This window comes from Saccoglossus kowalevskii, chromosome 13, assembly GCF_978046115.1.
Source record: "Saccoglossus kowalevskii chromosome 13, keSacKowa6.1, whole genome shotgun sequence".
Taxonomy (NCBI): Eukaryota; Metazoa; Hemichordata; class Enteropneusta; family Harrimaniidae; genus Saccoglossus; species Saccoglossus kowalevskii.
In genome coordinates, this window is record NC_140653.1 from 11,216,990 (window position 1) to 11,241,964 (window position 24,975).

General features: G+C 37.5%; 1 protein-coding gene across 2 annotated transcripts in view; it reads left to right on the plus strand.

Annotated features, from left to right (window-relative positions):
• Positions 1 to 17,632, plus strand: part of LOC100372676 (neuroendocrine convertase 1-like) — a 48,004-nt gene extending 30,372 nt beyond the window's left edge. Inside the window, exons 2-14 of one of the 2 annotated variants that reach the window (XM_085506920.1) lie at positions 6,278 to 6,382; positions 6,781 to 6,900; positions 7,042 to 7,150; positions 8,169 to 8,289; positions 9,046 to 9,134; positions 9,760 to 9,932; positions 10,322 to 10,635; positions 10,913 to 11,164; positions 12,086 to 12,246; positions 12,440 to 12,573; positions 12,797 to 12,943; positions 14,927 to 14,953; positions 16,835 to 17,632. In XM_085506920.1, the coding sequence (XP_085363046.1) occupies positions 6,278 to 6,382; positions 6,781 to 6,900; positions 7,042 to 7,150; positions 8,169 to 8,289; positions 9,046 to 9,134; positions 9,760 to 9,932; positions 10,322 to 10,635; positions 10,913 to 11,164; positions 12,086 to 12,246; positions 12,440 to 12,573; positions 12,797 to 12,943; positions 14,927 to 14,947 (1,746 nt within the window). In that variant the 3' untranslated portion in view covers positions 14,948 to 14,953; positions 16,835 to 17,632. The remainder of the gene's footprint in view (positions 1 to 6,277; positions 6,383 to 6,780; positions 6,901 to 7,041; positions 7,151 to 8,168; positions 8,290 to 9,045; positions 9,135 to 9,759; positions 9,933 to 10,321; positions 10,636 to 10,912; positions 11,165 to 12,085; positions 12,247 to 12,439; positions 12,574 to 12,796; positions 12,944 to 14,926; positions 14,954 to 16,834) is intronic. The other variant, XM_085506919.1, reaches the window with a different exon arrangement.
• The last annotated feature ends 7,343 nt before the right edge of the window (positions 17,633 to 24,975 follow it).

Genomic DNA, 24,975 nt, shown 5'->3' on the forward strand with positions numbered 1-24,975 from the left:
AGCGACGGATGTGGTGGCTTCCTAATCACGGTCATCATGGATGTCAGATGAGGTAAATTGGCCCGCTTTCTAACAGTTGACAAATTTTGAAATGTGCACTCCTGTTCCAGCTAAAAGTATCAACATATAAATGCTCAAAAGTTTATTCGACAATGGAAGGTTGGATTAAATCGCAGGTATGTCTATGTGACGTCACATTAAAGCGCCACATTCGTCAAGCAACGAATGTTTTTATTAAGTTCGGTTAACTGTTAATAAGTTCGAGTTGCTAATTCGAACTGTGAATTGAAGTTCCAGTTACTAAATGCAGATATTAAACAACAAAAACAATTTATGTTCCCATAATTCGAAATTTGGTGAACTTTTAATTAAAGTTTTAGTTAATAATTCGTATACCTCTAAACAGTTAATTGAACATCGAATTATAATTTTGGGAATTTTTTGCAAAAAATATGAATGGTTAAGAAAATATGGGCGTGGTCATAACTCCAACAATTCAGCTTCTCGACGGTTCAAGTCACGCGCGCAGTGCATGTTCAAAGAGACAAGGTCGTCATCTGCGCACGCTCGGGAATTGAAAACACACGCTAAAAACGCAAAGGCTCATGAGTAGACGCTTGTTTGTAAACAATGACACGCTACGGCCATCTGAGGCATGCGCAGGTGACGACCCCCACGCTCTAAATGACAGTATTCTGTGTTATTTACTTTCTATGTTAGCAGCAACTATGTGTTTGCATTTTACACGTGTTGTATTCGTCGCATGGGACCCATGTCGAATTCGACGCGGTGTGACGGCTGTGGCGCTTAAACTTCAAAATAATCAACACTGACACTAATCGGTCTATGAACAAAATAAATTACCCTATGTGAAATATATTTTACGCAAGCCTCAAATTCGGTAAAAAAATGCGAAAGCGAGTATTTAGAAACGGGTAAAAACACATCACATATCTACGAGAGAGTATTCTAATTCGAGGGGATTTTCATAGTGGGTTTTCCGGCGAACGTACTTCTATTTTCACATGGATGAAAAATAAGTGAAACATTTTAAAACAAAATCTCAACAAAATTTCTAGACCCACGATCGTGTTTTAATTTGTCGAAGAACACTCTGTAAGCTGATAGGAGACACGATCGAGTGGAACAAGAAGATTTAAACTCGTTCGTTCATATTACGATTGTTCATATTCTGATACTTCCCGACTCTGACACATCCGGTTTTGACACCTTAAGTTCCGATATTTCCGGTAAAGCATTCAATTGACGCATGGAATGTATAATTTCGAGAAACGCAGCATCTGTGCAAATAAAGAAAGTAATCGAGTTGATGAGACTTTGTTGAAGTAGTCTGGTTTCAGCGCATAACACACTCTGCGTCTTATGCCTGAATCAATAAAATATTATCGGAAGTCTTGTTATTATTATTAGTGGACACTAAAACCGAAAATAAAAAAAAAATGCTATAAAAAATCAATGTCACATGACTGACACACATATTAATAACTTTCACTCATGTGCCATGCTGGTATACAATATATATTTACCCCGTAAACCACTTTTAATTGAGTTTACACTGATACTTCACTTCTCGCCCCACGTGACCCAAGCTGTCGAGACCCAAGCTTCGCTGTTGAATGAACAGTACACAATGCACCATGTGTTACGTCGGAAACAACTGTCAATAAACAAATAAACTGCTGGCTGATTGGATAGCCAATCAGGCATAGTTTGGTAAGTTGCTTCGCATTGACGATTACTTTGAGCTGGAATCATCAATATCTTGGCCAATACACATTAATTTCTCGTGATATTGTGATTCAAACAGTTACCATGCCAATATCAATCTGGTGTATAGTTTTCACAAGCCGGATTTCCCGCAGTTTGTCTTTGATTGTTGTCGTCATTCAAATGCTGTGCGTATTCATATATAACGTGTTTTCCTATATAATAAGATTGGTTCTACTCGCGTCCAATCAAGAGTGGATTTAGTGATAGTAGGCAATTTGCACACGATACCTTTTTTCATAACGCGACTATCGGTTCATTTAGTGCGGCAATTGTAATTAGACTGCAGATTATTCAATAGAGGTCACCAATCCGAATCGACCCCATATATGTTTAGGTTAGTTTCTAGCCTTTATCACGTATCATACATGCAACCAGATAATATTGAAATGGTATAGGCTCCGATATGTTTTTCCTGTTGTTCATTGCTATTGTTGTTTATTTGTGATTTGGGAGGGGGTTACTATGAGGCTATTACGAAGATATCGTACTCGAGGATATCGCATCGACCTCCGCTGCGCGTCAGTGCATACTCCCGCTCTACTGTCTTCGTGCATACTTTGAGGTATTCTCGTAATAACCTTAATATACATCTTTTCCTCCCAAGGATACATCATGCCTTTTTTTGTGAATGAAATGCGCCAGTGAAATTTCAAATAAAGTACCCTCGGGGCTGCCATGTTTGTTTTTATTATTAGAGGACGCTCACGCGCGATATCCTTCCATATTTTTAATTCGCATTTCCAAATATGGTAGGATGCAAATACCCAGTGCAATACCGCAAAATTACGGCACGCTGTAACTTACGATGTTACGGTGACAGATGTATAATAATTGCCGTTATTACGATATATAAGAAATCTTAATAACGGAGAGTAAAACTCCTCACAATAGTCACAAATAAACAACAAATATGATTATAACTTAATTAGATTTTAATTAAATTGTCATACATAATGCAATCACAAATATGGTAATGCATATTCCTTGCATGTATTTAAAAAAAAAAATTGTATAAATAGACCTGTGTAGTATGTCACGTGGTATTGGATGGGTTTATCGCTTATCGATGATGATGAATCATATGTTGCCAGCTGCATCTTACAAAACGAAGGATCATTGCACAGCTGTGAACTAACACTCTCGTAGGCTGCTATGTTACAAAATACCTTTTTTTTTAAAATAAAAACGTCATGGTCGTTCTTGCGTGGTAATTAGCTGGTGTATTTTAAACATTTTGGGCACGTACGCTATATGTAAGAAACTATCAATTATAGCAGCACAGTCGTTACACCGCGGGTCTCGTGCAATGTACACACGCATGCAAAATACATTGCTTATTTACACGAAATTCGAGCGCGCACTGCGAGGATGGTGCGTTATGTGTCGTCAGCTGTAGCCTTTTATTGCGCAAATTCTCAAAAGGCTATAAAAGTTGAATTACATTCATTCATTCATTCAATCACGATGCATTCTCTGATGGACGATTCTATCACGTGACTACTTTCAACTAATCACGATGCGCACTCTGCTGGGGAATATCAGCGCCATGTTAGAATTTGAATCATGATGTTGAATTGAAATGAAACTCAATTGTATGCAACTATGACCCCCACACCGATTTCCCATGACCACGCTATCTCTTGAGACCTAGAACAACAAACCGCGCAACCATTAACGTGAGTAAATGACTTTGGAATGCCATTAATGGTTGGTATGACATGTATTTACCTACACCATTACATAGACATTTGTTATGCCGACAGTTTGTTGGTTCGCACACGTTTCCGCATACATTGTATTGACATTCGAACGACAGCGATGAGTTTGATTTTAACACAAATACTAGTAGTACTACATGTATAGTATGTAGAACACGCAACACTGTGTACACTTCCAGACGCAACCGCGTACATATCTTGAAAAGTAACGGAGGAAACCGAATAGCGTCAGGAGGTGATTCGAACAATATTTGAATACGGATTGTGCATTACCGTGAGATATTAAACCCAATTATTTGCCAAAAAAGATTGACAAAAACCATCGATGTCCTCTCATATATCGTTTATTGTGTTCGTAATACAATATCATAGTTCTAGATAATAATGGATACTGAAGCTATAATGCATTTTTATAATGACCTCCCACCAAAGTTAATGTTTAGAGGATGATTTCTTTTTGTGGCATCGTCGTTAAGAACCCATTAATGGGTTACAATAATCCGACTAATGGGGAGTTTGGATTTAGCCGTGTTGTTTGAGTGTGATCTACAGAGACGGGAATCTTACCGATGTTTCATCTCTAAACGCGAGAGTCGCTCTTGACAGAGGCATTTACTACATCATGCTTTGTGCAGTGATCGTCAAACCATTGTAACGATGTTACGTTATTGATTATAGTTTTCACGGTCGTCATTGTATTGAGGAATGTCTTCAACATACGTAGAAAATGTACAGTGTCCAACTTCACCAGTTACATTTCACGATTTCTGGTAGTGTTTTACGTTTAGCGACTTTTCATATCATTATCTTGAAGTCTACTACAACTGTTGTAAAACCGAAAATATTTAATGCAACTCTGTTTACATTAGATCTTAGCGGCAAATGCCACCAAGGGAGGCACGCGTCCAGTGTTCCACTGATATTTGTAACCACAGTTATTGAAAAACTGGACTCGATGACCAGAACAAATTTGGACACTCTCTCTCGTCCATAACGACTTCTCGTCGGTTATTGGTGTCTACTGTCTAATCTAATTTGTTTGTGCGCTAAACACAACTAATACAAAAAGTACGAAATGTCCTAAAACGAAGTAAAATGTCGCCATCTAAATTTAGAAAGGATAACCCTTACAAGAGCGGCGTTCATTGAAAAGCAATCACGTGGGAATTCTTCATCCTGAATGTTGATTGTGTAAAAGACTGCAGCCGAATCGTCGATCAAAAAATCCCGTGGATATATATTCACAAAGACAGCGGAGTACTGTTGATGAATCTGACATTGTTATGTTCTCAAATTTGTCACGAGTGGGGGCCATAGTACACCAGTGATATATTTGAATTATAGCAATTTTTAGAGTATGGAACATAAAGTAGTCCTCGATTATATTGACCGAACAAAAATACTGGTTCTCTCATGGTCTTGTTTTTAATCTAAGTGAGGCCCAGCGTGTACGAAGATTACATCGTTGGCTGAACATGTCTGGAAAGGGAATCTGGTATACAATTGAAACTTCACGCTAATTTATAACACGCCCAGTTGTATTTGATGTGCTAAATGATTTGTTGTTTTGAAGTTATTGAAAAAAAAAAACAATTGATTAACCACATTAGTTACTGCCTAACATGCCCCGTGGCATGCTGAGCTGAAACGAAGATTCTCCACTCCTGTCTTAATGGGCTGTCCTACAGACACTACCTCAGGAAAGGTGTATACCAACTCATCAGCTCTACACCAGGTGGTATTGGGTCTGTTGTTCTTTTCCCATCAGTTGTCCAGTCCAGGGCTACTTTTTGGATCCCTTATAATTACATGCCCAATCAGTCACCAGCACCGCCTGGCTATGATGATAGCCGTGCTCTCCTGTTAGCATGTCGTGCCGCGTCCTGTTCGATATGGGACTCATAGCGACGTATACAACGCGTGTAAAATACATTGTTTATTTATATGAAATTCGAACACGCGCTGCGCGACGACCACCGCGCTTTAAGTAGAAGGTAGGTGAAGGTTCTTCTCAGATTCTGATACCAGCCTGAAGTCACTCACCGCCATTCCACGGCACAATGAGCCGATATACGATAGCATAATCAATGCCACTTTTCAATCCCAGTAAGGCCATTTTTTACCATTAGAGGTGTACGGTCAGAGAACACCCAATACAAAATCACATATAAAATGAGTAACTTTCAAAATCATTCATTTGATCATCAAATGTTAGGTTCGTTTCAGTAATCGCAGTGCTGTTCAGCTAAAGCCTCGTCACCTGCGCATGTCAGATGGTCATAGCGTGTCATTGTTTACAAACAAGCGTCTATCCATGAGCCTTTGCGTTTTTATTGTTTTTAGCGTGTGTTGTTATCGTCACTTGGGACTCAATTCTCGCTTTAAGAGAGTGGTTTAAGAGTGACTGTTGCAAGAATATCAAAGCGACGAGTGATCAAATTCACGCTACCATCAGGTAGCTTTCTTTAAAGATATTCATTGCGATTATTTTATTTCTGTTATATTTTTTACAGATGTTTCATCTATATGTATTGACCACCGTGACATATTTTGCCCTTCGTGACCCACATTCGTTATTTTATAATAACAAATTAAGGTCTTTTGTAAAAAAATTTAATCTCAAAATTCTGGGAGAAATTCACAGACACCAGTCACTGAAACTATTCGACAATTCGCAGAAAACGAAATTCGATGTCGAATACAACATGGCAAATGCAAAACCAATCCAACACTTAGGTTTGCTCAAATGTGTATATTTTTATTTGCAGATAGGGAGTCTAGAAAATTATTTTCTCTTCAAACATAGTGATGTTCCAAGCAGATCTAAACGTAGTTCTCATCAACACACCAAACGGTTAATAGATGACAACAGGGTAAGAAAACGACTTTCACAATAATAGAAAAGTGGAGGGGTTCCGGTGTACGTGATAATCATTTGTCCATCTTACGGCAACATACCTGGTATAAAAATTGATTTGCATGAAGCAACTGACTACTCGTTTTCTTAGAATTTGTGCGGCATCCAATAAACAAACACTCACCTGCCAAACCGTGGTGTGATAGAATTAGAAAAGTATTTCAATAATTATACCATAACTAGGTACGAACGAGGATGAACAAAATGGCGGATTATGTGATGTACTCAGACCCCCGCAAATAAATTATGTTATGCATGTATACGTTTGGAAATATAACAGTTTATCCATTGCTATAAAACACCACACATCACCGAGAACAAAAATATTTTTATGACAATGTTTTTATCTTTTAGATTCACTGGGTTGAGCAGCAATTTGGACGTGATCGAGTGAAACGAGATTTCATAATACGTGATGAAGGGAACAGTGACAATCTATACAATGACCCCATGTGGTCTGGGCAATGGTACTTGGTAAGTTCAGGTTTGTTATGTCCGCTCTCTCACTGCAATATAGAGAGGGAATTTCATACTAATAGGATAACTACTAGTACATAATTATCTGTTTATAATTAACATGCCCTCTTTAATTAGAAACTGTGTTTTTCTGTACAGCATGATAAACGCCAGTCCACCGACTCACCCAAACTCGACCTACACGTATTGCCAGTGTGGAAAAAGGGAATCACAGGAGAAGGTATCGTGGTGACTGTGCTGGATGACGGTAAGTTTTAATACTTCCCGTGTTGCGCACATAATCCTATATCTACATTGATCAGCCTTCACGACGACCGAAATTAATTGTGTGTCATCACTGTGGGATGTGGAAAAGTTAATTATTTCGTGCCTTGATGACGTGTTCAGGCGACAATACAGTGCTCCAAACAGATGTAGTTGCATCTGCATTTGGCGAACTACGTATTAAAATGATCCATATGGTTTTTAAAATCGATTAATGATTTCCAAAATGAGAGCGATTCAAACATGGTATCTAACATTATTAAAACTGAAGACTCCCTCTAAGAAAATGTGTCAGTCCGCCAATTTGAAACCTTTTTTTTCGCTCAAATGTCTAATGATTAGTTATTCTGGTATTGTATTCTATAAAGATATACAGATAAGGAGATTTAGATAGCCAGATAAATAGAAATACAATAATTCTAATATTCTTCATGAATGATATGCTACACTTGGAGCACCCGCCTTCATTTAAAGTAATTTCGCTTCACTGACTGTGACACTTGAGACTTGCTACGGTCTGACAAGTCTACATTAATTATCGTTGTGCTATTTGGAGGAAATACAACAAAAACAAATCTCGATAAAATGCACATTCTTTAGAAGCGAGTGTTTTGTTTACTTTTTGATTTACTTTTGACAGGACAGCGAACTTTTAGTTACCGTTCTTCTAAATTATGCAACTCTTTGCCATTTGAAATGAAGCGAATTTTAAATACCCATAGATTTTAAGATATCCTGCGCGATATTATTTGAATATACTGTTTATAAACTATTTATTTTATTGATACATTTATCACTTTCCTTGCATTTATCATGAATCCAGATGAAAATTACTCAGACAGAGCAACTCATCGCCTCAGTAATAATGTAAAAATCACTGTTTTTCCTTCCCTGTTTGTGATATAAAAAATGCCATCAACTTGATGACATAGAGGCGCTGGGCAACGCAGAACATTATCGTTCATGACAATGATTTTACATGGTTCCCTTTTTGTCGACAGGTTTTGAAACCGATCATCCAGATCTAACAAAGAATTACGATAAAGATGCTTGTTATGATTTCAATTCCAACGATGCAAATCCATATCCAAGATATAATAATCCCAATAACGAGGAAAATAAGTAAGTGTGACATCACAATACAAGTCCTCTATCCTTCGAAGAATTTTTTGTGACGTACATTTTGAAACAAAATGATGAATGTTTATCGTAAGTAATCGCCAGTCAAATAAAACAACATTGAAAAGTAAGTTATGATGCTCAGTTGTTGAGCGATATTGTTTTAACTCAGCTACGTCCTATTGACGTCATAGACATGCTTTGCCACTAGAGAGCGCGATTTCTAGGTAATATGTACAGTGAACCTTATTATTGGGAGAATCCATACCATTCCCTACTGTATCAGAGTCACCGGCCACTAATTGAAGAATAAGCCTTCACAATGAAAACCGGTATATGGCTTGACAATGTTTTAATATTGAATGAACCATTTATTTGGGATATGAGTCAACGTTAAACATGAAACCATACGCTATTATATCGGTCGCATATTATTGCTGTTCACCATGTTTGTAAACAATACACGAAATTAGTGTGAGATGTGGTAAGACGTCTTCGCTATACAAACCGCTGGAAAAATGACCAAATTACCGCTACACTGTATTTAATCTATTTAAAACCAACAGTTTCTCAAAACATATCATGGCGACGGCCAACTTTGTTCACGCAATGATCGTTGTAGTACCCCCAAATATTACATAATGGACATTTACTAGTACGTTTCATCGTGACTGTCCATGTGAGTCCGACACAACATAAATGTTTACATAACTACCAATATTAGGAAGGTGGTAAATATTTATTCGATCTACTCAACAGACATGGCACACGATGTATTGGCGAGATTGCGATGGAAGAAAACAATAACATTTGCGGAGTAGGTGTCGCGCATGGTGCCAAAATTGGAGGTAGGTAGAGTGAAGTGACTCGGCCAACATTAACCATTCATGGCCCCTACAGGTATCTCCCATGGACCTTATGCGTCCGATTTTATTTAACACTTATGACAGACGCATATATGTGCATAATCAATTAAATATTTGCAACAAAACATTTATATTGTAGTGTATATATTCGTTTCTGACACACAACCAGCTGTGGATATTCTAACCTAAGTCATACACAATATAAATATTACGCATATTATTAGACATACTTGATTCCGAAGCGTTCTGTACACGTAGATTTGTTGTAACTCATCTAGCCTTTGCTATTTAGTATTGGTTTTTCGACCAACATTTGGAATCCAATAAAAATCATCCTTTATACAACTGCCAAACGACCGCTCCGTCAATCGTTAGATCTTTTTTAACAGTATAAACCGACAACAAGTCTATGTTTGAGCAATTTTCAGAGACAGCCGCGTAAGATGACCATCATGATTCACATCAGAATTGTTGTCAGTGGTATTAAGATTCAGCCTGAGGAACTATATTAAATTTCATGTTGAACTCAAAAACGCATTGAAGCTGTTATTGGGTACGGGATGCGTATGTACTTATCTCCACTGTATAATTTTACCACTTGTACTAGGTATCCGTATGTTAGATGGCACTGTGACGGACGTTGTAGAAGGGAAATCCCTCAGCTTTAATCGGGACTATATTGACGTATACAGTGCAAGTTGGGGACCCAATGACGACGGGCGAACTGTGGAGGGGCCTGGACCACTGGCTAAAAAGGCATTTGAAGATGGCGTTAAGTTTGTAAGTTTGTATATAACTTTCCAAATCGGATTGTGTTTTATAATGCATAATATCGGGCTCTTGTACTCTCATGGTTCACACAAATAGTATGCTCTTATACGTTTAATATACATTTTGTCGATTTTCATAAAAGAATTTTGACTGGAACGCCACCCGCGTTGTATTCTCTTCAATGTGATATTGATAATCCAGGTCCCACCGCGTCTTGTTCGTTATTGGTCCCAAGCGTAATATACAACACATGTAAAATAAGTTGTTTACTCTGTGGCGTTTTTCAGTGTAAAGGGACGCAAAATGATTGCATATATACTTGACCATGCACCCAGTCTCTACCGCTACTGTCTGTTAATATACCTAGTCAATACTAGTCCGTATCGATTTGATTACAGGGGCGTAAAGGCAAAGGATCTATCTATGTATGGGCGTCTGGCAACGGCGGTGGTTCGGGAGACAACTGCGACTGTGATGGTTATACAGATAGCATCTATACGATATCTGTGAGCAGTGCGACGCAGAAAGGAAATTCACCGTGGTACGCGGAAAGGTGTTCCTCCACTCTAGGCACTACGCTCAGCAGCGGGTCCTACCAAGAACGGAAAATCGTAAGCACCGATCTGCACGGCAAGTGCACCGACTCGCACACAGGAACGTCGGCGTCGGCTCCTCTCGCAGCAGGCGTCATAGCACTTCTTCTACAAAGCAAGTGGGTACATTTCACGTGTCTCGTTCGATAAGTGTGCTAGTTTCAGTTCTGAAATTTTGGGGAGACCTAAGCAGCGCGTTTTTTGTTATTTTTAATACCAACATTATTTACGTGGCTACAAAATATGGCATGTCACATTACGTCGCCAGCAAATACCTGGAAACAAATTTCTGTTCAAACAGAACGAAATATTACTAGGCCGAGTATGCATACAGTCGACATCCTTTTATTACTATAGTGAAACTAACAATACTGATAGTTTTTTTGTTCCTTGAAGTCCTGACCTGACCTGGCGAGACGTTCAACACATCATAGTATGGACATCTGAGCCCGCGCCTTTAGAAGTCCCAGAAGCCAATGAGCCAACTTTCAAAACAAACAAAATTGGTTTGAAAGTGGATGAAGTTTTTGGATTTGGGCTCCTAAATACGGACGCCATGATTAAACTAGCTGATCCGGCAACTTGGCAGACTGTCCCGGAATGGAAAGAATGTGTTATCACGTCTGAAGATGCCAAATTTACACAAAGGTGAGGTATCGTATAATGGGAGCACAGACGAGAATATTTCTATCATATCAATGCAGTTTCATTTTCTCCTGTCGGGCAGTTATGTGCGTATTCCAAGTAATTCATAATTTTCTGTTTAACCTCGGCTAAAGTTTCACCAATAGTTTTTGAAATGAAAATGAACTATGAATTAAAAAAAAGAACTAAGTGATATTAACATTTATGTATTGCATATAATATCTACAATAACGAGAAATTAAAATCTGTTTGCCGAACAATCTGTGTACACATAAACCATATTTTTGTTTGGAATGCATGTTGACCAAGAATTGGTGAGTGCGAAATGGACGCGCATTATTTCACATCCACTGAAACCATCATAACTTTACAAATCAGTTTGTGATTCAATATTTCTGTATTTAAAACAAATATCTCGAAATTTCCATAATCGTGTTTCACCTTTTCTCTATGGACCTGCATATGACCTTGTATAAATATAAACAATATATTTAAGTATCAGACATTTTTCAAAACTTCAATAGTCAGAATAGTTTTAAAAAGGCATAATAGCAACTAAATTGACTGTCAGGTAATACTTTAGACAAACATTAGTATAGCATATACACTGTCATATTTTCATATATCTCAGCTTCCAGGTGATATATAGGTTGTTATAGAAGCATGCTTAGTAACTTTCAGGGGAGTTAGATTCACAGATAAATTTTTGACACGTTTTACTCCGACCTATTGCTTCATTGAGTGCCCTCTTACATAAGGCATTTCAGTCGTTTCGTTACAATGCGTGATGTAATTGTTTGTGAATAACGAAGTCGGTCTCGGTAATCTCGGGGAAAATATGTGATGCAAACAAGACTTATTTCAATGTACAACTTTTGTTATTTACGTATATACACGCATCACCCGTTTGCTCTTTTATCCTAGCCATATACCACGAGGCGGTGAATTAAAATTTGACATCGACACTACCAAATGCATGGATACGAGTTCTTCCTCGGTTAATTACCTTGAGCATGCGCAGTTCACAGTTACAATTACTCACCCAAATCGCGGTAGTTTGGCTATTGACATGACATCACCACAAGGTAAGTCTTTAACCAATTCCTAATAGCAACCGTACGAATATTTTACCAATACGAACGCCTATAACTGTACTTGGGTATATACCACCCAACGTGAGCGGCGCTGTCGTGTGATCAAGCGAAACACTCCTGGTCGCCCTGCAATTACACATTTACATCATCTGCGTTATATGACGGTGTTGTGTTACTATTTAAGGTACTGAAGCGATGCTTCTTTCGGCGAGGAACCAGGACCGTTCCAAGGATGGCTTCAAAGACTGGACGTTCATGTCTGTACACACTTGGGGTGAGAATCCAATCGGTCTTTGGAGTATATATATCAGAGACGTGGTAAGAATATGTGTAATTTTGCACACACAGACATTATTCCCATAGGACTGTATTTGATTTTCATGAAAATTGGTCAATACCACTAAATACTCTTTATAATGTTTGTATCATGAAGTTAATGGTTTTTCGGTACTTTGTTCAGTTTATTTTTCACCCGATCGGCATAGTAATAGCGACTGATTATGCTAGTGTTTGTTTACTGTTTTCCCCATTTCCGTACTAGCAAACAAGTCTTGGCCGTGCAGATAATTCAGGTATATTAGTAGAGTGGAAACTGACTGTACGAGGAACCACAGAAAAACCGAACCACCAGCCCGACGGTGGACGCGTGTACGGAGCTGATTACAACAGCGTTAAAGACGATAGAGGGGTAAGCGGGACAGACTTGTTTTTATATTATTATTAAATTACTGTTTTGATGTTAAGAAATATATGGTTAATTTGTGATTTCCTGAACTTGAAAGCATACCTTTAAACATTTTGCGTAAGAAGTATTTATTTATAGTTAGAATTTTCTTTATCGAAGAATTCTCTCTAAGGTCTATATATGTCGCCCCTAAACAATCAAAAGTTTAAATTTTACTCAGGATATGCAATTTCTTGTCCGATTCGACCAGAAGGTCGTGCGATGATGATCTCGTCTTATCATTATCAATCGGAGATAAATATTTTTCGCAACAAAAGTGTATCTTAAAGCCTTGTCAAGCTTTGGGTAATTCTGCATATCAGAAGAACATGATTGTGTATACAAATCGTGAACTGTCAGCTTAAAATGCGTCAAATCAAGAACTAAGTCATAAGAAAACAATAGACATTATTTGTTTACATTGATACTGGTAACTCTGTTATACTTAACGATGCAGGTATATTTTTAAAACTTTTAACCAAAACAATAATAATTTGCGAGTACCTTACGTAAATTAAAAAAAGTCTACCCAATTTACCATAAATAAAAAGATTCGTTGTATTGGCAAACACATCAAAAAGAAATTTACAAAATTTAAGATGCGTCCTTTCGACATTTCCCTCGTTATCCAAATCCTCAAATATTACTCTCATACATTGATATTAGTAACACCTTGAAATTAAAAAAAAATATATAAACTGGTTCATTAATGAAACTATATTTAGATAAGACGTGTTTTAGAGCAGACATTGATTTCCATGCTCTTTTTACCAAGAGTTTTTTTTTTGGGGGGGGGGGGGCACTGCAAGAGAATGTAAAACACAACTAAGCAAACAAGTAAACAACTGACAGTCTGAACATATGTGCTCTATGGCAAATAATGAAGGTGAATTTAATTTTAATTTCGTAATTACATCTATGCATACGACATTATGCGAATGGTTGGGAAATGACGTCACCAATGAAAATATTTCTGGTTACATGGAAGCAATTTCTTTGAAAGTTCGCAATGCTGTAACATGGGCTACGTTTCTTTCTAGGGCATTTCGCCTGATTAGAACTAATCGAATATAAAGTAATATATGACGTTTGCTCGGCAGTGCATTTTTTCGAATATATCCGTACTCGTATTCGCACTTTACAATTATAGTTTTGAATTATTATAGTATTCAAGTACTGTCACGGTTCCACTTGTGTGAAACATCACTTTCAGAACGAGATACATGTACAACCTAAAATATGTAAAAACGTGTTGTTTGGATTGAAAAATATATTAAAAGTAGATATCCCGCCCTCATGATGATCTCATTTTATTTTGGTAGTATCGGGGGTCCTTTCCTGAATACAAAATAACTGAACATCAAAGATGTTTATAAATCTAACTTAATTAAGAGACTCCTTACATATCCACAATATTTTATTTTTAAAATGGTTTTATAAAATACCATGTTGTGAGCCACATCGGCTGCCGTACATTCCTCACTATTTCAGTAGTTCTATCAAAACCCAGGGCCTTGTCACGGTTTAGTCTCGACATGAACATTTTGAGTTCTAGAAGTGTTATGTAATTATCAGGAATACTATTATTCACATCTAAATATAATCTAAATATTCGTCATTAATAGTTCTAAAAATCTCGAATAATAATCGTACTTGCTTGTTGAATGCCGAGGAGTAATGTGCGAAAACTTTCTTGTCAGAATGATCGGTAAATTAATGTTAAACATTTGTCGATAGAGGAGAGTAGTAAATTAAAAAGATGGCTCATCATCGGAAACGTGTCAAAATATCACAATAAATTCGTGGAGAAAATAAAATCATTCAAGTGAACTTGAACACGACTTTTTTGTTTGGTTGTTTCAAGTTGTGTTCGAATAACTATTTTACCGCAGAATGTTCATATGTTTTGTTTTGTTTTTTATACATACAAATGATTTCTCTACGCAGAAGGGACATGGCAAGCACTAGGGAAAGGTTTGGAAATATTTCGATTTTCCATGCATGCCGAAATGTTGGTATTTGGCACGACACTCGCATGTGATCACGTGCACGTGGTTCCGGGTGGTGGACGCTACTGTGTCACGTGGTGTTGGTAACATTCTATGCATTCAGGTGGTGGGGGTGTACTCCTGTGTTTTAAATAGCCGTCGAGCTCTGGTGTTGTTAGAGGAAACAACTGCCCGTAATGGAATCAGGTGTGCAGTTCGGCAAGGCGTGAAATATGCCCTGTATATGTCATGCATAAACCCTGATATTAGTCTGCGATGAAGCGAAGTTGAGTGCATCAGTTATCTCGATGTTCGACGCGTCTGAAATATTAAAGGGCGCCGCGCATGTGCGACATTTGTGTTGATAAACATTGATTTTCCCACAATCCAATGCGCTCTTCTAAAGGAAACTCACAAATATGAGGTTTGACCTGGGCGCGACTTGTACTAATTACCGCCGATGACTCTTTTGATAACTTCCAATCACCTTAAAAATACCTAATTAAATTTTGGTAACGTCTCAGTTTGTACTGGTTGGTCTGCGCAACAGCCAAAGTCGCCATCTTTGTTTATATGAGACCATATATCTAGCGCATGCGTGGCGCAACGACTACTGCCCTGTAAAAATGATATACTTTCAATCTTGCCATTATAGAGTGAATCGTTGTTATTCCTGGTGGGTTCATATCGTTACATTTTCTGTCTCATCTTTAAGTGTACAAGGTTTCAAAATCTATGAAAATCTTCTAAATATACCCAGGGGGAGTAATATATTTTCTGTACGCAGGATATCTCCCATTACTAAGTCCACTTATATTGAACATTTTATACCACCCGGGAAAATAATGGTTGACTCTTTAATGCGTTGGTGCAACTTGAAGCAACACGCCAGTCGGGCGTTCTGCATGTGTGGATTACCAGGTTACTTCCCCGTAACATACATTTTCAAATCAGTCGCACCCTTTACGGCAAAAGCTTGCATGACGTAACTGGGTGTAAGAAGGGACGCCGTTCTTGTCGTCAATACTATTGTGATTCGTGGTCCGTCAATGTAATTAAAAAGATAACTAGAAGTGCTTTATATTCTGAAAGACAACTTACTGCACAGCAAAAAGAAGTTCGCTGTTGGAACGACTACGCGTACGTTATGTTGACGTCAGAGGCACAACTTGCTGGGAAGTAAGTCTCTAGTGGTGCGACAGAAGTCTAAAAAGGCTCATAGTTTAATTCTTATTATAGCTTGAATTTTGTCGTTCAAAAAAAAAAAAAAAAAAAAAAAAAACGGACGAACCAGTCGATGAAGCATGCTAACAACTGTAATAAAAGTGGCGCTATCTAGAGACGAAAAATGACGTAACAACTGACGTTTGTTTGTGTAGTCGTTCGTCGTTTGGAATATCAAATCAAAAACCACATTTTTTTAAATAATGGACGACCACAGATCAAAACAGTATGGCGCCCTTACACCTATATACGTCATAGAGGCACCTTTTGCTGGAGGGGGGGGCATAATGTGGGTTATCATTTTCATGACTTCGTGTCAAGTTACGAAATGTATACTGTGCATTATAGATTAAACCATTCACTGACTTGAAAAAAACAAACAACAAAAAAACAAACAATTATACATACCAAATGTCCTCTTTAAGACCCAGTTTCAAAGTTATGTTTCAAAATTGAATGCATGTTGGTACATACATGATACATACAATGCTAGAACTAATGTTTATATCTAACACTCATCAACATTTCTTAGTAAGTACACCATGCTTTTCAACCTGTCCACTGTCTTTGATTTTACATCGCACTTATTTCAAATTATGATTATATGGCGTTCTTTAATTGTTTAGTTTTATTTCGTTTCCAGGCGTCAGTAGAAGAATCGGAACCGGAACCAGAATTGACTGGAAATCTTAACAACGGTATCATGGGTATTTACAACACTGCACAGCAGTCCGATTCATATATCGACGACTTTAGCCACGACAATGACGACGATTCTCTGGAAAACGAAGTATATCAAACAGACGATCCGGACAACCTTAATATCTTTGAAACCTATCAACTCTTACAAAACTTAAAAGTGGAAGCCGCCATGAAAGAGTTCGAAAAAGCGGAAATGTTGCAATATCTTCTGAAAAAAGGAAGAGATTCATAAATTGTCTTCTACGAATTTAAAGAGAAAAAAACAACAAAAATCATTCGGAATGGTTACGTTTAAAACTGCCTTATATATTAATTTATTTAACTATAATTTTGGATGTCCTGACTATTTAAAATCCCTAACACATTTGCGAGAGAGTACAGAAAATGGCCGAATTTTTGTTTACCGAATTCTCTGAAATATTGTTTCGGCGGTTGCCCGGCAACTTCACGAATAGCCCAATCTGATAAGTTATTTACATGCTTGCCTTGTATTCCACTTCAATACACCTTGCATGCATTTTAGACTCGTTTTCATCTTTCTGGGAATGCTATGTTAGCACGAGAGTTGTGGTGGTTGCGGGTGGTCTGGAGTAAGATGGGGTGCCGAGACCGTGACAGAGATGTGTGTGTGTGTGGGGGGGGGGGTATCCATGCCTCAGAACTGGGTTATTGTGGACATGAATTGATCATCCAGAATTAGTGGAAACATGGGATTCTGATTAAAATAATGATAGTTGCATTTTTTTTTCTTTGCGGTTTGTAAAAAGGTACTAAGTGCATTTCTGTGTGATTTCACACGTGGTAATGATTATTTCACTACCTCATTCTCATTTACAAAGGACCCCGGTGTTTCCCCCCTCCCCCGGATAAAACTGACTCGGATTGAAAGAAATAACCACAGCCCAGAAAAGTGCGGTATGGCAGGCGCTGCGTACCGCATCTGCATGTTTGCAACCGCTGGCGCGGTGCGCGGCTGGCCTTCCCAGACTAGTATAAAAACTGTTTTGCTTCGTCTTTAATTTGACTGTTTAATATAGACCCCCGCATCCCCGCCCGCCTCATACATACAAACATGTAGTCAGTATCTGAAATATGTGAGAGAACGGTAACATTTCTGCTGTTATCTACTTTCATAAGAATATTTACACTTGTGAGAATAGGTGAATTGATTTTTCAAAACATACTCCACAACAAAAATGTACAGTGTATATACACACACAGAGGGTATATAATTTATTGATGTTGCTGATGTTGTAAATGTGTATGATAAATGGACCTGGAATAAAATCGTAATGAAGAAGGAAGTAAACTGTTTTATTGTCAATCCATTCGCGAAGAATAATGAATGATTATGAGATAACATGTCGGTTACGATGGAAACATCTGTTTAGTATTTCCCCGTTTCGTATTTTGAGCGAATTTAGATACAAGTTGGAATTATTCAAAGGCATTTTGCCGGGTATTTACTGAATTACCCGTCACTTAGCTGTCGCTCCATAGTGTCAGTCTTTAGTTTTTGTGATGGTATTTTAGTCATTTCAGATATATTTTGTGACATTAAATGTGTTATTTTCAGATACTAGGATTGTTATCGACACAGACTAGAGCTCTATGGTTCCTCCCTGGCCCATTGCCTTGCATAACTCAACGTAATTTTCTTGCATCAAACCATCGAAGCTATCGCCAATCGATAATATGTTTATTAAACTCTCGCCAAAGCCAAAACTATGACAAAAACAATTGTTTCTGTGATGCTCTTTTTCCCAGGATTTAGTGCGCCGGACCACACGTAACTCCGGTGGCAGCCATTTTCTTCAGGTCGAACGAGGTCACTTTGACGTCACTGGAGAAGGTATACAAATAGCAGACAACCATCTCCTTCAATTTTAACTGTTCCATTTTCCGAGGGAAGTTCCAACACAGTAACGTCATTAGCCAAGTAATTTTGTCCTCGATCGACCTAAAAAAAAAAAATGCTGTCAGTAGAGTTACATACTGTTTAGCGGTTTAACTCGGAAAACAACTTAAGAAACCGATAATTGTTGTCATAGTTTTCGCACTGATGAGTGTTTAATAAAAATAATATATCGATTGGTAATAGTGCTATATAAGAATGGTGTACTTTTATCGACTTTTATTCGCAACGCCATTATGGCGTCGCACGTTTGCCAGTGTGTTACGCCGCGGCAAGTCTGTGGGAAGAACAATAGCTATTCTGTGTCGATAACAATCTTTGTCCGAAAATAGCAAACTTAATGACACCAATCGTATCAGAAATTACTAAAATACAGAGACTAAAGTACAGAGACTAAAGGCTGACACAAGAAGAGCTACATGGACCCACAGCTATAGCCGTCACTATAGCCTGAATATATAAGCACTTCTCGTTACTATTTTTACATGATTCTAGAAATCATTATATTTAAACTATTTTAACCGTTTCAACGTCAAATGAATCTCTTTATGGGGTAGTTAGAATCTAAGAAGCTTCACATAAAATACAAATTGATTCATCAGTCCGTGTCATATCGGCCGGTAAATTCCTCATTACTCGGGATGCAGGGTAATTTCTTGTGTCGTTCAAACGTTTGTGTACTTAATCTAATATTGCCAAAGAATCCTCGTAACGGAACCCATTCGTTCAAATCAGTATTATCACCCAACAAAAAACAATATCTTGGTGATTTATTACCAATTAGATTCGTGTTTGAAAATTTCCCTAAAGTCACGTTTTTTTTTATCCAAGAAACATTGTGTTAATGCGCCCTCATCGACAGACTCATTCGCGACTCGGTGAGGGCGCAGTAACTAAACCAGATATTCACACACAGCTTGAATATACTACACCTGTAGTGATACTTTAATTCAAATACAATCTCAAATGTGGTGACGTCAGGGTGGAACGCTGTTATCGAATAATCTGTAACATTAAAGTGAAATCTGTTTATTTTGCAAGTTCACACAAAGAACGTGTTTGTAGTTACACACGCCATGCATATCGTGTACATGTGTAAATAAACCCGCATAAAAAACAACAACATATTTTGTGAAGTCAAATGGCACACATGACCGATCGTTGAGAAAAGACAATAAAAATGACATAAGGATGTCTCAGAAGGAAGCTAGCATGTACAATCTTCGAAAAATTATATGATCGAGTTTTTCAAAGAAAATATTTTTTTTTACAAGAAACAGTATGATAAACAACGACTTAACTTAGCTAGGCTTGGCACCGGGTGGCATTGGAGAACATGAGTGACGTGCTTAGATCTCAAGAACGATAACAACACCAAGCTGTTAAACGTAAACGACAGTGTTGACAAGCATAGCAGGTTACATAATGACTACTGTGAAATACTTTATTCTCGTTTGGAATTAATTTTTCGCTTTTTGCGCAGAAGAAATGATTAAGTGAAAATAAAATCCAGCGATTATACCTTTTTTCCTATATTTTACATACAACTTGTCAAAAATCAGTGAAAATAAATACTATACAAAACACCCAAAAAGTATTTCCAGCGAAAATCAATTCCAGCTGAAATAAAGTATTTTACAGTATTTACGGCTATAATTATTGTACAGCGAGCCAAGGAACACTAAACTTTGACTGGAAAGCAAATAATCTGTCAATTAATGTTGACATTACAATTGGGTATTGAGATTACGCTTCCTTCTTACGTGACATACCGGCTTTGCGCATGATTAGTTTGTGATGAATACACACCCATGGTTGGTTAATGCTCAGACAACTAATTAGTTTTTTTTATTAGTTTATTAATTGTCTGAGGTTAATAGGGAATCGTAGACTACGAGCTCGTGCCTTACTTTTTTGGTAAGGTTGGATCATTCTGCTCTGTTTCTGTATGCGAAACTGTCCAACTTCATATTTAAAAGCCAATTCACTCACGGTTTGTAACCGTGCTTCACTATATATCATACAAGGACCCATTACAGCCATTGCAGACTTAGGCCCATCTCTTCTAAATTTCAGAGCAAAAATCGAGCAAATCATACTTTCACGGTTAGTTCTGTTTAAAGCGGGGGAGTCGTCACCTGCGCATGCGTCAGATGGCCATAGCGTGTCATTTTTTACAAGCAAGCGTCTACCCATGAGCCTTTGCGTTTTTGGCATGTTTCACAGTATATGTCAGGGCATACACACAGAAGCAAAAAAAAACATCATACCCGAATTGAAAACTAAATTCTGAAGCAACACAGAAAACAAACAACACACAAGTACAAAACTGCAACAATTTGTAATGAACACTATATACTAAGTGAGTGGTTAACGGATTGATTTCGTCATGACAAACGCCAATTCTGGACTAATATAATTGCATACTGACTTGTAAGCCTAATCATGAAAAAAATAGTTCAAAACCATCATACGATCAACTTAAATTTGCGACCTTTGAGTAAAGGGAAAACAAATAAGAATTCCAAAGAACTGTTACAAATTCTTTCCCTTTTATACAATTATGAATTCACTACATGTTTTGCTTGACTATGTTTATCAATATGAATCGTAATAAATATCATGGAAAGCAACGATGATGTACTTTTCAAAATCTTTTAAATTGTCGAATTTATGAACGATTTTGTGATGTTCAACTAAATTTTGCGAGCCATACTCAAAGTGCACACTCACGAATTGGTATTTATTAACTCTGCAATTTCCGATAAAAGCTAATTCTCAAAAGACGATTTGGGGGGGGGGGTTATTAAGATTTTAATAAGTTTATGAGTACGGTATAGATGCGATGGAAAAAATATTTCCCCCATATCATACTTAGAGAAGTTCATTGTTTTCATTACGTGTTATTTGTTTAGAATGTTCCCTTCCTTTTGTTTGACTCAAGCTGATATATTTCGCAACATATTCAATCAACGTCACACACATTATTGATACTGAAAAAGTTAACAGTTTAAGCTTGTGCTAATGATCATTGTAATTTAAAGGTGAAGTCAATATCATTTCAGAGAGAACAACAATATAACATTTTCACTCAATTTGTAGCAATGTGCTATTAAAGGCACACGCGCGGGGAACTTTGACTCACTCTAGCTAATGACGCTTACATTATAGAGGTACCAGGTTTGACCTGAAGGAATACACATTAGTTCATTATAAATATACCAGCTTCATTCATCCAAACGGTCATCTGAGGTAACGCCACCCTTTCCCTTCTCTTACAGGCTTAGCAGAGCAAACATGCGATCAGCCAATGGCCGCAGCCCTTGGCATGATCACGTACGCGTTTACCAGGTATGTGTCACCAAGGTTAAAGCATTGCAAGATTGCCACTACAGAATGCAATTAGTAAACAATGTATTGATACAATTCCTGTAATATATGTTGTTAACGTCTGCGCACGCCATAAACACGCAAGTTGCTGTTCCGAAATATTACTGCAACGTCGTATGAACCAATTGTGCGTCTGCGATGTCATCACGAATATGGTACCACGGATTGCATACTTTGTCAACATAATACTAATAATAATTTATTTACTTACAATTAAAGTATTATATACTTTCTGGAACAAGTAAGTTTTCAAATGATCTACAAACTCAAAACGCTACTTACTTTCAATTTGCATGTTATGTTGCGAACATGCAGCAAACGCTACACGTCTTTCACTTGGAAGTATATAGTTTGAAGATGAGCACATTTTGGCAATTTACTTTTGAGACTTGCCGTGAAGGATTTTGTTAACTGACCACAGCACTTTATATACAACCTTAGTCTAACAGTTCGTAGCTCCTGAAGGTTCCAGTTAATTTGAAAATTGAAAATTGCTCAGTTGTTATGGCAGAAATCCAAGATAATATCTATAATTGTACGATGGATAATGTTGGCGCTATTTGTTTAGAAACATTTTCTGATTTGAAATAAAAAACAGCGACGCACATAATAAAAATAAAATGATATAACACCTAACTAATAAAACATGATCTGACAGAAATTAAAGTATTATCCACTTCGACGGAAATCAAATTTAATTTGTTGATTTTCCGAGGCTTTCCAAAAACTAAAATAACAATAACACAATTATTCAATTCCCTAACACAATCTTCAATAATTATTCTGACTTGAATCATCTACACTGGCATGCCACGTGTTTCATCGGCGTGGAGACAAAGAAATAAATACTATGATTTTCTATAAAATCAACTAGCGAGAAAGTATACAAGCTAAGTTAAAGTGACCCTGTAACACACGGAACCTTGAAAAGACGATATTTTAAGTTTGACCCTGACAGAAATGTACTGGTATCTACTCTTCGATATGACCTGAAAGTAGAACCTCCCTGGAATACCGAGATCGTTACTATGCACCTACAGTAAATGTATAAAAAAAAAGCCATGCGATATTTTAAAATGGTTCGTACGAATATATAATTTCTATGAACGTATACATATTTGATCACGTGATATTTGACTCAATATAGTTGAAGCAAGACAATATCATTTGAAAAACTACGATCTTATGGGTTGAGATTTGAAGAAAAACGAAAATGCATGTATATAAACATATTTGGAAAGAAAACAGTTGAATGTAAACTATTAATGTGGTAACAAAAAATATGTTGTAATACCCCGTCGTAATAGACCATTTTCCGTTCACTGCGAGAATCACGCGTTATGCGTGAAATCGAACGTAAAAACAGGACAAACAAAGGTCATAGCGTCGTAGTCGCGTCAAACATCGCGTGGGATTCGACAAACGCGAAAGTATTTCGGGGACATTTCCATGCTTAATAATGTGCTGTCCACATTTGATGATAGGCAATTTCGATTAAGTAAGGGTATTCGGAAGCAATATTCCTCTGTCGAAGATCGGCCGGCCAATGTAAGCTACGAAATAAAGAAATTCTAGTTCAAAATCAAATCGTTCGATTTTTGCGGCAGACGTTCGACGCGCGTCTTTCATGCATCTCGCGAGATCTCGCAATTGTACGGAAAATCATCTATTAACATCACACAAACTTTCCGTTTTTGTGTTTTACTCGCTCCAGTGTCGATGCGTCTTATTCTGTGAACTCTAACGAAAAACAAATGGACAGAACAAATCTAACTAATTTGTCTATAATCCTTCAGTAAAAAGTTTATAGTACCGGTGACTTATGAATCAGTGTTCAAATTACGTTACGGGAATTACAATGATCGTATAAACTTGTATAATTGTGTACAGTTTATTCAGGCACATGCTTTTGGCGTGGTAGCTCTGGGAGGGAAGATCGCAAAACAAAACTATGCAAATTATTTTTTCTGAATGATATTTTTCAGGGTGATATTGATATTTTATCAATATATTTTTTTTCTCTGCAATAATCAACCCCATTGTTTTACGTCGTATATAACCTTGACATAAACGTCAACCCAGGCGCAGGTCACACGTAATGGCGGTTCAAGTTCAAGAACGTGTTAGAGATTTTATTTCAATGAAACATAATGCCTAGAGAGTGCTAAAGTGTGCCCTGTCTCTGTTCATACGCCAGTTCAAATCACCAACGCTGTCATATGGCATGCGAAGGTGTCATTAATCTTGCGACACCGTATTCTGTCATTATGCCGATCATAGGCTGTTCTGTAGGCGAGAGTTCGTATGATTTATTTCACCACGAAAGAAAAATAGCTTTTTATATACCATTATACGTCTATCAACTTTCACCAACTTTCGTCTAGGCTTTCGATCTTGACGATTGTTAATGATTAGGGTCACGACTCTTTTATATGATTAGGCGAGATTTGCAGACGAATGCTTCTCTCTGTTCCGTGATTATGCCCAAATGAGACACGCCAATGTCGGATATACCAGGCTAAGTAGGGTTAGACTCACCCTCTAGTGAGGGGAAAGTTGCTGTATTTTACCTGACCTTTACTCTAACGCGGCGGGTCAAGACAACCTTGAATAGCATGGTCCAATCCTGGCGACCTAATTATAATAAAACACAACTAGCCGTTTGACGTATTTTGGTGGCCACAACCAGCCGATTCTGTTAAAGCTTTGTCAATGTCTTGTGCTCATAAAAGGAGTTCTGATAACACGGGTACTGACACTGCAGCAGTTGATCTAAT